Consider the following 15000-nt stretch of genomic DNA (forward strand, 5'->3'; position numbering starts at 1 on the left):
TGTATTCATCAAACTCAGACTCAGTTTTCCATCTTTAGTATGAGAAATGTCGAATAAACCAGCTGTTTATCTGTTTGATTCATTGAGCTTTGCAAGCAAAAATAATTGAATGTATAAACATATTGGACTTTCTTATCTCTCACTTATTAAGATAGTTTTTTCGAGATGGGTTTGATGTCGCTGCAAAATGATGGGATTTCAATATCATTCTTTTTTTGGGTGATTTCTTAGTGCTCAAAAGAGCCCTGTTATAGTTTTAAATAATGTGGTCTGAAGTTTTGGTTATTCTAATATCACTTGATTGACAGCATGTTCAATTTCCTGTTTATTCCGTCCTGAACAATTTCAGGACGGAGGATCAAGGTTCAAACCGTTTATATGGTTATTCATGGTTCCCATCAAAATAAGCTTTATTTTGATAGAAACTAAAAAAAAAAGGTCAGCCCCATTAAGGCAAGATGTGGGCTTCAATTCATTTAATTATATGAAGAACAAAGAAACAAGATTAGGTGAATCTTAGTAAAAAAAACACCCAATTTTTTTCATGCAAACACACTTAAAATCAAACTATTTTGCAGAGGACTCTCATAAACACATTAAAGTGTATCACTCTCAAATCACTGAAAAGACCCCTCCTTTACCCCTCCTACACCCCTCCTACATGCCAGCACTTTCCCTGCATATTGGCGGCACCCGCACATGCCTTCAGAATCCAAGGTGTGGATGCGTTGCGGTGAGCGTGCCCTGCACACCTGCCGGCGTGTGCAGTAAATAAGACGTGCGAGCCCTTCAGCGACGGGGGAGAGGCAGCGAGCGTTCGTCCGTTTACGAGTGTCTCCGGTCTCTAATCATGCTCGGCCAATTACATTAACTTTTAGCTCATGAGACTCAAAGGGGCTGTTAAGATAGCGAAGCAATTTCCCAAGGAATGCTTTTTCGATGCCGGTGGTAGAGCCCGTCTTATGGTCGCCACAGGAGGCCTGCTCTATCCCTTCTGCCCAGCGGGAGAGAGACCAATCAGTGCAGCCCCTGTATATTGCCCCATTATTTTATTTTTACAATGCTAATATCAGCTCCAAATAACATTAATGCTTACGTTTTCTTTTTCGCTCTTATTTACTATTCTATTGTTTTCCCAGTGAAATGATTTAGAGTCTAATTTTCACTGCGGGTCTTTAGCACGCCTTGTTTTGCTATGTTTGTGTTTTACATGTTATTAGACTTTCACACTTTAACAATAGTCTTTTGGGATTGTTTTATTATATGCACTATATTCTTCAACATCGTTATTATTACTAGTACTAATAGTTAGTAGTGTTATAATAGTGTTTTTTTAAATACATTCTCACAACAGACTAATTTATCTTCATATTTATCCCAGTTTATCCCTGTATTCTCTAATCTCCATGACGATAAAACAAAGGTTTTCAAGAGGCTGTTCATGTCACACAAGTTTGTTCTGAATTATCAAAGCTAATATAACTGTGCATTTTATAGCCCGGTGTTTAGTGAAGCAATTTATCGTCCAATCATTAAACAAGGACAACTACTTCTGAAATACCAGTAAACAGAACATTTAACCTTGACTGCCACAGTGGCCATCTGCACGACTCTCCAGAAATGAGACTGTTTATGCTTCTTAATTTCTCCCTCAAGTACTTCCTCTGAAGGACACTGCAGGCAACAGGGATTCTCTCTATGTTAATCTTTCCATCATGACAATGTTTGTATATATCGCATCAGAATACAGTTGAATATAAACTACAGAATGAGCTTGTTTATGCCTCTGTTTTCCTTTTGGAAAGATTAATACAGAGCTCTGTCAACATGAGCCGATAACATTGAGCAAACCCTAGTTGTGTGGTAACACAAAACAGTTTGCTAACAAAGTTGACCTGATCGCTGAGCACAATTTGGACAACCCAAGTCCTATTTCCAGTCACTGTTATAAGTAGAAATATTTCCCTAAGTAGCCAATCCATATCAATCTGTTACCGAAAAAGCAAGACTTCGCTGCCATCCACCCACTCGAAGCTCTCCTTCCCAGAACGGAATATGCTGTTGTAATGGAAGCTGTTTCCCTTTGGTTAGGATACGGTCAAGCTAATCGATCTCAATATCGAACTCTCCGTGTACGGAATGAGTTCCGCGCCGAAGGCTCCGGCGTGACAGTGATTATGTGAATGCTGCGTGATTGCTCCGTATTATGATTGCCGGGAGCTACATGGAGCTCATTTCTCCGGAGGCATTCCCACGGAACGACTGGAACTAACCAGTCACTTTAGCATCACTTTCAGGTGTCGAGCGTCAATGGGTGGATTTCACCTGTGAAATATTGATGAGTTTAAAATTGCTGTGACGTGAATAATAATACCTATATCCAATCACCTCCACCTTTTTTTTATTATCTGAACGATCTCTGTTTTGTTATATCTTTCACTTTGAATTCCTTTGAGGTGTTGAATTTGTTTGTGAAGTCTCAACGTAATCTTCATCGGTTGACGGATATCGAAGACCATCGATTGTGTTTTTCTTTCGAACCTGACATCCTTGGAAAAACAGCATTTCATTCGGCATATGGAAGATGAAACGGTGTGCGGTTTCTTGTCCCGGGCTGTCTTTTCATCCTTTACTCAGACTTTTAATATTTTTCCTCCAATGGTAAAACATTGGATAATATCATGGTCGTTGTTTCTCTGACTGCCGGTCCCATTCCCCCTGAAACTAGGTACACACATTTTTCATGTCGCGCAGGAAATGCCCCACATCATTTAATTCTGAATTTAAATGACTGTTTTTACACTCCTTTTTTTCCCCCAATGCTTTCGCTTCCCATTTTAATTGACGTGGTTAAAATGCATAGGGAAATGAGCTGGGTGTCCAGACCAGATGCCCAGTAAGAAGCCACCAGCTGGCAGGCAGGGTGGGGTGGGGTGTGAAGCCTGCATCCCAACAAAAGAAGAGTGGCAGCAACCAGGGAGAAAGTCGCTGTTGCCTTGCACTTCTTTGCTCTTGCTCGTTCCAATATTGAGAAAACACCAGCCTGCGTTTCACCTCGAGGAGAGCATGTTTTGTCCAGTGCTTTGTCATGTTCAACACCTCTAATGGGGTGTCCTCTGCCAGGGAGCACTAGCATAGACTGTTATGGATGAACCCAGTGCACCTGCTGCCTGTACGGCCCATTGACAGATTTTTCGATCTGGTGATTTATTTGATACATTACTGATGCAATAATCAGTTTTGCAATAGATAGAAAGAGTTTTTCTGCGCCATTCGTAACAAGGACAAGGACAAGTACAGATTAATTCGACTTCTTGGTCTTCTTTACCGTCTCCATAACTTCAGTACTTAGAGGTCGATGTTGGAGTTGCAATAACATGCAATCACATTTTCACGAGGTCTGGTTCATTGTGCAAACCGTCAGCAGCAATGCCATGTACGTGTACGTACGCACAAACGCCGGGTACACTAGCGTGAGGAGTGGCGAAACATGCATTAAACCAACTCAGGGCTGGGTTATTATTCATAAAAACCAACATGGGATTAGTCCTATATGCATCTTATTCCCCCTCAAGTCTGCCATTTAGGAGCGCAGCCTCCTATGCCATGTAACCCGTGCCTTGGGGAAGCCTAGGCTACAAACATGAGTCTGAAGGAGGCAGAGGGAATGTACAGACTTTGAACTAGTGATGTAACGCAGCATCTAGCATTGTAACTAATAGTAGCACTTGTTCTCATTGTAGGGTTCTCTTACGATGACAGAAATGCATAGGCGGTTCAGTTACTGTAGACAATAATCTTTTTCAGAACTACATCATTTACATTATAGTCTATAATTATGATAGTACATTTGTATTCATGTATGTTTTTCCGACTTGGTAGCTCGAACGCAGCATAACACTGCACGTGTTTGTGATGTTCTCTGCCTGTAATGAGCTAGTTAAGTGTTGGTATCGGATCAGCGCATACTCTTGCGTACTTGCCGATACCCAATGAATTTTAGGCAGTATCGGAGGCATGTCCGATACTGGCATCGCTACGGGAACAACTCTACTTTAAACATCTCCCATGGAAGAACAGCATTCCAATTCCATTGAGGCTTTTGTCCCCCAAATATCCTCAGACGCGAATCAAGTCAATTACAATCCCCCAAATTCAGACTCTCCGCAGAGAGCTGCCCTGAGTCTGTGCTATTTTCATTCTGCGGCTGTCTGGGAAAAGCCATCAGCGTAACTTCAAAAGCCCACTGGTGAAGTTTGATGTTGGTATTCACATGTGCAACGAGGCGTCAACATGATAGAACTGTGCCACATTACTTAACTGCCTCAGACAGCCATGGATGATTGATGATTCTATCCGTGTCATTTACAATACCATTGCCATATCCCCACCATACGCACACGCACGCACGCATGCACACACACACGTACTCAGTGCACACGCACGCGCGCATGCACACACACACGTACTCAGTGCACACGCACGCACACACAGGGCAGGCATTCAGTACTAGACATTATATGAGACTTGGAAAAAACCCTGGATTTGATTTGGTAAAAGACTTATGTTGTCCCTGTGAGGAAGAACTCTGTTGCTCCGTTTATTCATTTCGGATGAAAGGTAGACAGGTGAGCCACGCAACCAATTCGTTATGGCTGAATGGAATTATTGTACTGCTTATTACAGGTCTGCGACAGCCACAGAAACTGGATTTATCGATTGCTGTTGCACAGAGAATTTCGGCAAAATATGCCAAATAAATGCTTTTCAAATAAATGGCCTACCCTGCTTTTAATATCTCTCAATGTTTACTTGTTTATGTAACGACTTTTTCTGTCTCTGTTCATCTCTCTCCCTCTTTCTCTCTCTGTCCCTCTCTCTCCCTCTCTCCCTCTCTCCCTCCCTCTCTCTCCCTCTCTCTCTCTCTCTCCCTCTTTCTCTCTCTCTCTCCCTCTCTCTCTTTCTCCCTCCCTCCCTTTCTCTATCGCTCCCTCTTGCTCTCTCTCTCCCTCTCTCCCTCTCTTTCTCCCTCTCTACCTCCCTCTCTGTCTCTCTCTCCCTCTTGCTCTCTCTCTTTCTCTCCCTCTCTCTCTTTCTCCCTCCCTCCCTTTCTCTATCTTTCCCTCTTGCTCTCTCTCTCCCTCTCTCCCTCCCTCTCTCTCCCTCCCTCCAGTTCCCTGTGGTGGGGTACTAACTGAGCGGAAGGGGACCATCCTCTCCCCGGGATACCCAGAAACATATGCCAACTATCTGAACTGTGCCTGGAAAATCTCTGTTCCGGAGGGGGCTGGCATCCAAGTGAGTGGGCCTAGCCCAGACGCAGAGATTAAGGGAGATGATGGGAGCTAAAAAATTTAGCCTCCACGGTCTTGTGCAATTATTCATGAGCTCGTCTCTTGATTTTGTTTCATATAAAGTGGATGTAGGTTTTTTTAATGGAGTGTCTACATGCGTTTTTTTGTTTGTTTTGGTTATGTGATAACTTAGGATGGCTTATTTTTTGTGTGTATCACGCTATTTCTCTTTTCTTTTCAAAGATACAAGTTGTTACGTTTGCCACGGAGCACAACTGGGACTCGCTGGACTTTTTCGACGGCGTCGACGGCAATGCTCCCAGACTCGGCAGCTACTCCGGTAAAAATAATTCACAAAACGGCCATGAGATTTGGCCCTCTTTGTGCAGCAGTTTGTCGCTGGGAATCAAAGCGGATGCGAAACTTGTGAAATGTTCTGCGTTGCCTCAAACTTGTCTTGTTTTACACGCGCCCAGTCTGAGGGAGGGGAATACAAATAAAAGATGTTTTTAGCAATGATGTCTGTGATGTCTGCATTAAGTTCCCCATTAAGTTGATTGCGTCGGGAGTCGTTCTGGGTTCGAGCTGCCTTTGGGCCCAGCGTAATGAAAACTACCGTGTACACCACATGGTCCTTGTTAAAAAATGTGAAAACCGGGGACACTGTTAATTTGGTATTCGTACCTGAGGTTTCGAGAATCCATTGATCGAGTGTAATGACTCCTGCTTCCTAATTCCCTACCGCGCATCCTCGTGTGAATGAGGGTGTCATAATTCTCAAAAGGTTGCAAATCTCATTTAGGAACGGAGCCTTTTTGCATGCATTTTAAACAGTATTTTGTACGGTTCCTTGGCCGAAAACGGGCTGTGAAACTTCTTGAGCTTAACTATCAAGCTATCAACTCTGTCCTGGGGGAGCCCTTTGATTATATGTACAGTCTCCATGGAATTCTGCGCAAGGCATGGGTGCAGAATGTAAAACGTTATCTAGACTTCAGTGGGACCAGACACTGAATATTCAGCGCACGCGAGCAGTGCATCAGGAAGGCTGTACTTCCTCCTCTGCGTTATTCACTCGCTCCTTGAGACTGAGACGATGACTCAGCGTTTTTCTATCACAGACAGTCGAACGATAATCATTGTCAGCACCGTCGAGTGTGTTTTTGTGATTCGGTCCTCATTTTTTAATTGTCAATTTCTCGTTCGGAAAGTCGGTTGCGATGTTGACACAACGACTTTGTTAGCATGAGCCTAGCGAAATGTGTTTTGCGTGCTTTTAAGCATTTCCGAGCGATAGCAGCTGTCTCTTTGTTAACATGCAACTGAGGCAAGTGCTGTACACCAGTACAAAATAGCAGAGCGATAGCACGCAGTCTTTAACACGACGATGTGATTACAGGTACCACCATTCCACAGCTGCTCAACAGCACCTCCAACAACTTGTTCCTGACCTTCCAGTCTGACATCAGCGTCTCCGCCGCGGGCTTCCACCTCGAGTACACAGGTATGAGGAGATGTGTAGTTTGTCTGTCTGTCCATCTGTGTGTGCGGGTGGCTGTCTAGTGTCTGCCGACTAGTGATGGATTTCATGATTCTTTTCCTTGATTCAGTTTGCGTCGGTCAGTTCGCCAAGAACAATCGTTCAGAATCTTTTGTTCGTTTTGTTCGTTCGTTCAGTCGCGTTTCCGATAGCGGTGAATCGTGGAATGCACGGTTCTCAGTCAGACTCAGCTCCTCCCTCGTTCTCAAACGATCGTGCAAACGGTCATCAATCAACACACAACATTACAACTAAGTTCCTTTCAGCTGAGGAGCGCTTCATGTTCGGAATCGGGATGTTGTTGCCCGGGCCGGTCCCTCTTCACCACTCTGCTAACACGGTGATCAGCGAGTCAGTGGGTGGGAGTCGAGTCTGGGAGAACGAACGATAGAGACGAACGAGAGAGAACTGAAACGTGGAATCAGGTCGGTGCTTTCTTGTTAAAGAGTCGTTCCTTCGGACTGATTCGGTCGCAAACGACCCAGCACTAATACCGACCCCTGTGAAAGTAAATGTTAGCTATACCACCATGCTATCATCGGCTCGAAAGGGGAAAGATACAAGAACGAAAGGACAGCGGTAGGAACTTTGCAATACTTTACTTGACTGTATTATGCTTTAATATTAATTAATATTATTATATTAATATAATATTATTGCAAAATAAAGTATGTTTGTGTTTTGTAAGCAAACATCAAGAGGGTTCAGGACAGCATTGTGCGTTCAACATGATAACGGATAATGGATTTTTTTATTTTGTTATATTTCAGCCTAATTTGCAATTTAATTGCAAAAATACTATGTTAGTTTTCAGAATAACAGTTATTTTCCGTGAGTCTGTGTGTGTGTGTGTGTGCTTGACTATGCGTGATTGTGCACTTGTGTGGGAGGTGTGTGTGTGTGTGTGTGTGCATATGCATGGAGGTGTTTGTATATGCTTGTGGGAGTGAGAGACGCGCGCGCGTGTGTGTGTGTGTGTGTGTGATTCTGCAAATGTGTGTGTGTGTGTGTGTGTGTGTGTGTTAGCTTGCGAAGCTGTGAGCGCTATCCCTGCTGTTGAGAACAGTACTGCTGTCGTGTCTCTCAGTGGGCTCCTTATTCCCCCCCCCCCACGCCCACCCCCCCCCCCCCCCCCTCACACATCACCCAACTCCCCCCCTCCCCCCCCCCCCTCTCCCCGGGCCTGGAACTGCTTCAGAGTCTCGTCTCTCAGTGGGACATTCCGCTTTCCAAGCCCTCCTCTCCCCCAAAAACACACAAGCGTGCACACACACACACACACACACACACACAGCACACACACACACACACACACACACACACACACACACACACAGCACACACAGCACACACGCACACACACTTGCCACCTCCTGCTGCGTACCGCTGTGAACCACCTCGCCAATGCCACAGAAATGCCTGTGAAGGGGGAGGGCCGGCCCGGGGGGGGGACTGCCACAGGGGGTTGGGCTCCTGGCTCTCCGTTGCTCGCGCTGTGGTTATAACCGCTGTGTAGCGAGCGGGCGCGCTCTACCTCCTGTGGCCTCCTGTGCTCCGGCGTTTTTATTGGCCAGCGCGGAGCCATTGTGTCTCTCCTATTTATTAAGTTTGCCTTGTGTACCCGCCGAGGGCCGCGTCTGAGTCAGCACTTTTTTTTTTTTCATCCTTTCTCAGAGTCATTGATTAGATGCCTGAGGATGAGAAATCGCAGATAAATCTTCCCCCGGATTATTTATCCCCGTTTGAGCGTTCCCTGCTCCTCCTCCACGAGACGTCGTCGAAAACCTCACGCAAACTCGCACACGCACTCGCGCACACACACACACACACACACACACACACACCTCTTGTCTCAACCTCCTGGCATTCTGGCAGGGTGTGTGTGTGTGTGTGTGTGTGTGTGTGTGTGTGTGTGTGTGTGTGTGTGTGTGTGTGTGTGTGTGTGTGTGTGCATGTATTGTGGTATTGTTTGTATGCGTGTGTGTGTGTGTGTGTGTGTGTGTACGCATGTATGTGTGTGTGTGTATGATATATGTGTGTGTGTGTGCGTGTGTGTGCACCTTCCCCCCATAATGTCACATAAACCGGGGCATTGATTAGGGAAGGGCCGCAAACTATCAAAGCCACAAAACACGTCCCCCTCCACCGGGCGCTCTTAAAACGTGTCAGGGACCCCACCGGGCCCTGCACCGATGTATCTCTCAAGCCCCCTCGCCGCCGCCGCCATCGCCACGGTAACATATATAGCCTTTCCTTAGCGCTACATCCCTCGGCTGCTAGCTCCAGAGGGGGCATCGGAGGACGTTTTATGTATGACATGCATGACGATGCTCGTGCACACACACGCACACACGTACACACACACACGTAGACACACACACACACACACACACACGCCGACACACACGCAACTACACACATGTGCACACACACACACAAGCACACATGCATGCACACACACACACACACACACACACACACACACAGACTTGTGTGTGCATGCGCAGACACATACACACGTAGACACATTCACAGGATGCCCGCACACTATGCCGACACGCACACACATACACACACACACACACACACACACACACCGTCCTGACCCAAGACGGACTGATGAGGGATGATGGGGGTCAGGGAGGGGTGAGCGGGCGTGGGAGCGATGAGGGCCGGCGCTGGTAAACACAGACGACAGTGGAGGTTGTAATGAGATGGATGTTATGGGGGAGCTGGGGGAGACGGGCGGCAGGGAGACTCGGTGGAGTGATGGAGGTTGGAGTGGGAAAACATAAAAATGAGTGGGTGCCAGCTGTCTGTGACTAGATAGACAAAGGGGTGAAGGAGGAGAGGTCAAGTTCAGGATGGGATGGCTGTAGTTTAATAGTAGGAGATATTGCTCTTGGAAAACAGTCGTAGAGGCTAGGCTAGCCACTAGAGGCTTGGTTAAAGTTGTGTACAATACCCGTTGTTAAGGGTGTTATCAGAATGATCTGCCACTGTGCGTACTGCGCTGCTAAAGGTTAGGGGGTTTTTGGTGCACCGCTCGCAGTGATTTGAAATGTGTGAGTGAGTGAGTCTATTCATACTACTAATTCAAATGAACGTCCAAATAAAGTAGCTCAAATTGAATAATAAGAGAGAATCTCGTTTTGATATACTTGATGTATCATATTGCACTTACTTACAATAGTACTTAGCATTGTGTATCATCTTATGCTGTCTATCGTTGTTGTATACAGGGAATGGATTAACCTAACAGTTGTTAGTGAATGTACTTGGTTCTATGAACATCCTTACGTACATCCATCTACGTGCGTCTGCTAAATGACCTAAATGTAAATGTATATTTAGTATTTTTTTAATTATTGTATAAGCATGCTTGTGTTTGGAACAATAAGGTATTTATATCTACATAGGGAGTGGGTCCTCTTCCATGGAGTGAGCCATGTTGTACCGACATGCTTCTACGGTAGCCCAGAGCAGACAAACAGCTCCAGAGAGGACGTGATTGAAATCTGTAATCGCAATGGGTATCTTAATTGATATGACCTATAGTTTTACATACTCAAAACTATTTATTAATCTATCCAGGAACATCATCACTTGACACCTGCTACTTGATGCTGTCGTAGACTATGACATTTTGGAAGTACCAACTGGCACATGGCAGGCCGTTAAAGTTCATCGTGGCTATCCTGAGTCTTTGGAAAGAGAGGGGGCGATATTCAGTTAGTTTCCAATCTGTAACCTCTAAATCCTACACATTTTTTTTACACACAATTCAGATTTTATTTTATCATTATTTGTGGTTCTGAGTTGTAGTCAGCTCATTGTTTTAGCAGTGTAGGGAAATCTATTTACAGCATCCTACCAAGTGTATGTGCTACTCTGGTCGTATTGTTTATTTGTTTATTTGCCCTCCTCTCAACTGTGACAAGTTCTGTATTTTTGCCTGCCTTAAATAATATTAAAGAATTCCCTAGATACCAAAAATTGCACGTTATGTGATCACTTGCCCAAATACATAAATATATATATGTATATGTATTTTCTGGTACAGTGATTAAAACAGATCTGCTTTATTTTCTCCAAAAGTGTGTGTTTGTCTGGGCGTTGTTCCTGCCACTGTTTGCCAACCCTCTATTTTGATGATGTTTGGCAATGAAATACTAAATATAATTATTTGAGCGCAGCAGAGAGCTCTAAACGGCTGCGGCGGCCATTACGCATAGCAGAGACCTGTTTTGTGAAATACTAATTCCACGCTTGATGTTTCACATCACATGTTGTCCACCTGAGTTGTCAAACTACTCTGGCAAACATCTCGAGGCTTCGGTTCCTGGAAACTTCTGCTGGAACGGATGGAATGTGCTCCTCAAATCCTCCAGTGGGCTAGTTTCAATGGCAGACCTGCTGTTACCGCATCGCTGTTTGTGTGTGTGTGTGTGTGTGTTTTCCTCCCTGACTGTAGTTCAGAGAGTTCATTCGTCTTTTTTTTAATCAGTGTTGCAGTCCATCATTCCAGTGTTAGTGACATGTTTACATTTAATCCCTCCACATCAAACAGTCTTTCTGTTCCTCTGGACCTTGTTGCGTCAGTGTGCTGGATACTGAGTGTGTGTGTGTGTGTGTGTCTGCTCTGTGATCTATGCTTCTCACCTGGCAGCCTGCTTTTGCTCATTACGAATCCTGGTGTGGGAGACCTTGTGACTAAGCGCTGTGTGTTGTTTTGGTTGCATCATAGAATCATAAATAATGCACTGTCTCTCCCAGTCTCGGCTGAGCATACATCTCTCGCTGCGTTTGGCAACCACAGCTGAACCGAAAAGCTTGGGATGGTTGGAGGCGTCCCAAAAAACTAGAATTAACATATTACTGCACCATTAGGAGCGGCTCGCTCTCATTCACCTTCAAAGGCACGCCTGACGGCATCCTTTACTAGACACACTCAGAGCAGCTTTAGGTAAGATCTCGAGAGTTGTAGAGAAGAAAAGCAGATGGGGGGGGGAAGAGAGTACGATTCTTGAGAGAAATCACTGAAAAAACACGCCTTCCATCGCAGCTTCCTCCCTCTCAACGTTTCTCTGCCAATGAGAAGCAGTGTGTTGGTTTCAAGCACCTGTGATTCGCAGGCAAGATGGATCCGCCGAGCCAATCAGGGGAAGAAAGGCCCTTATGTTTCCCAAATGACCCGGGAGCGGTCTAAAATCGAAATTGGCTCACACAGAGGCACTCACTGCCAACTCCACACAGATATCCTCAAAGCGCATTTCCCCACTAATAGCTGACGGATGAATATGCCATTTCTAAAAGAATTACACTCAAATAAAAACTCCTACATCTCAACCACAGCACTTCGAACATTTTATTTTCGTTTCTTCTCGCAATCTCGATTGCACTCAGACCGAATATGTCGGTTGACCCGGGGCGCTCCGTAGCGAGGCGAACCCAGCGTCCAGTCACCTGGACACTGTAGTCAGACTGCGGAGCCTGTGATGCTCAGCGTGGCTGTCAGTGAACACTGGACAGAGAGAGATGGCTTCTGTAATTTCACAGTGATTGCTTCAGATCACAGTGAGGGAAGGATTTATGATTACAACCACCAGTAGAATATCTATCAGCGACTGCTCGCCCCCCCCCCCCCGCCCTTCCTCCTCCTCCACTGTGGTGACGAAGAGCGCTGTGTGGGGGGGGGGGGGGTTGGACGAAGGAGATCTTTCTCTAACTCAATTATTATGCAATTACAAGCATATTAAAACAAGCCTCTGTGTAATTACAAGGTTTAAACGTTTGGTTTTCAGTTAATTACCCGGTATATCCACTTTCCTCCGCATATAGTACGGTGTCAGGCGATTAAAGCAATACACACATTTTCCGTCGGTCGGGTGTTAAATACGCAGTATTATGCACACCGGTCCACCACTGGCACGTCGTCACACCGTCAGACCGCTGAACGATCTCCTCGCTTCCTCCGCGGCTGCTGCAGTTAGCGCTTGGCCCCTTGTCTCTATGAACATCCTTGCTGTACCGACAGCGACATATTGTTTCTCTTTCTTCTGACAAATGTGCTCGACAAACGTAAATCGCTTTTGGATGACAGCGTCTGCCTTAATGCCCCGAATGTACACGTTTAAAGTGGACGCCGCCGGGAGATTGATGGCCGTGCACACTTGTGTGTTGTGACTCTGTCCCAAGCAATAGGTTTGGATTCGTGCCCAGAGCCGCAGCCCCCCAGTAACGGCCAGAAGGTGGGCGAGCGCTACACGGTGGGCGACATGGTGTCCTTCCAGTGCGACCAGGGCTTCACCTTGCAGGTACGTGTGTTTCCACCGCCGCCGCTGCCCCCCATGTCACACCGTCCGGAACGGTACGGTTCAGGATACGGGGGGACATCGTGACAGAGGGGCGAGGCATGCGAGGGAAATAGTGCCACTGCAACAGGGTTTGGAGTGATGGTGTGTGTGTGTGTACGTGTGCATGTGCGTGCGTGCGTGCGTGCGTGCGTGCGAGCGAGAGAGGGAGAGAGAGATGTGGAGAGAGAGGGCCAAGTGGTTTTGGAATGGGAGTATTTGCTGTGTGTTTGCTAGTTTGCTCGCATTAACACAATTATATTAGTGCGTTCACGTGAATGTGTGCGCGCGCTCGCAGACGAACGGATCCCAATGCATGTGTGTGCACTTTTACAAAGCAGCACCGCCCCCCCAACCCCCCACCCCTCCCTGCGCCGGCCCGGGTTAGATAGCCGTGACGTCTCTGAGCAGCAGAGCCAAGCAGAGCCCAGGGCGACGGACAGTGTTAACAGCAGTCTCCCTAATCCCCCCTCGCACTCATACTTTTTTTTTTTTTCCTCTCCCTCACATTCACTTTACCACACAGCCCCCCGGAGCTGCCGGGTTATCCTCTCCTCTCCCGTCCACACATCTCCTGACCGAGACTTACCCTGGCAGATAGGCACCGGAGGCCATCGCACAAACCCCTCGTTTGTGCAAATGCTAGAATGCTAGAATTCTTGTGAATCCGGCTCTTCGCATTCTGTATCCCCCCCTCCCTGATGTGAATGATTTAGGATCGCAGCCACGCGTCGTTACGTCGCCTGCGCACTGCCGCTCCGCAGGCAGGCAGCTCGGGAGATAATTGGTGGATGTGTGTCATTTTTAAATGATTGTCAATTAGTGGATATAATGCGATGTATCCTGATTGATCCTCAAACAGTGTGTGGCTTTCGTAAGAAGTGTCACCGTCGCTCATACCTCAAAGCTCTCCGGGAAGAGATGTTTAAGGAGGAAAGAAAAAACACGACGCGCGAGGAAAGAACCAGGAGCCGAAAGCTGTGCAGCCGTGCAGCTGTGTTGTTTCGCTTTTCTCTAGTTTGTTTTTGGCAACAGCCCGGTGCGTGTTGTGTGTCGTGCTTACTGTTCTTCTTGTTTTCTTGTCTCCAACAGGGTAATGCATATATTACGTGCATGCCTGGTCCTGTGAGAAGGTGGAATTACCCCGTACCCCTGTGTTTAGGTAATGTATTCCCCTGTACAGGCATGGTGTGTGTGTGTGTGTGTGTGTGTGTGTGTGTGTGTGTGTGTGTGTGTGTGTGTGTGTGTGTGTGTGTGCACGCCCGTCTGATTAAGGTTAGGCCCGTCTGGAGATCATATTATAGATACAGGAGCCACATTTGCAACTCCTAAAGTCTCTCTGCCCCCCCCTGGTCTTATACTATAGGCCTGTTGGTTTCCCCGCTCATTCTCCCGCTCCTCCATCCCCTCTGTTTCCCTCCCCCCGGTCTCCCTCTCCTCCTCCCTCTCGTTTACTTAAGCAAATTCACACTCACTCTCACACACACGCACTCACACACACAGATACACACACAGACTTGTGTGTGTATCACACACAGACAAATACACACACACACAGGCTTACACATGCCGACGCATACACGCAACTACGCACATGTGCACACACAGACACACAAATGCACGCACAAACACACACACACACACACACACACACACACACACACACACACACACTTGTGTGTGCAAGCAAAGTCACATACATACGAAGGACACATTCCCAGGCAAACCCACACACGCAACTATGCACATGTGCACACACACACACACACACACAGACTTGTGTGTGTACACACACAGACATACACATGCCGAC

General features: G+C 46.5%; 1 protein-coding gene across 1 annotated transcript in view; it reads left to right on the top strand.

Moving 5' to 3' along the window:
- Positions 1-15000, top strand: part of LOC311351708 (CUB and sushi domain-containing protein 3-like) — a gene marked incomplete at its 5' end in the record, with an annotated part of 223472 nt that overhangs the window by 127172 nt on the left and 81300 nt on the right. The window contains 5 exons of the mRNA XM_084471868.1: positions 5174-5298; positions 5538-5634; positions 6694-6798; positions 13033-13151; positions 14280-14349. Of these exons, the coding sequence (XP_084327994.1) occupies positions 5174-5298; positions 5538-5634; positions 6694-6798; positions 13033-13151; positions 14280-14349 (516 nt within the window). The remainder of the gene's footprint in view (positions 1-5173; positions 5299-5537; positions 5635-6693; positions 6799-13032; positions 13152-14279; positions 14350-15000) is intronic.

Source organism: Micromesistius poutassou (assembly GCF_964030765.1).
Source record: "Micromesistius poutassou genome assembly, chromosome: 8".
Taxonomy (NCBI): Eukaryota; Metazoa; Chordata; class Actinopteri; order Gadiformes; family Gadidae; genus Micromesistius; species Micromesistius poutassou.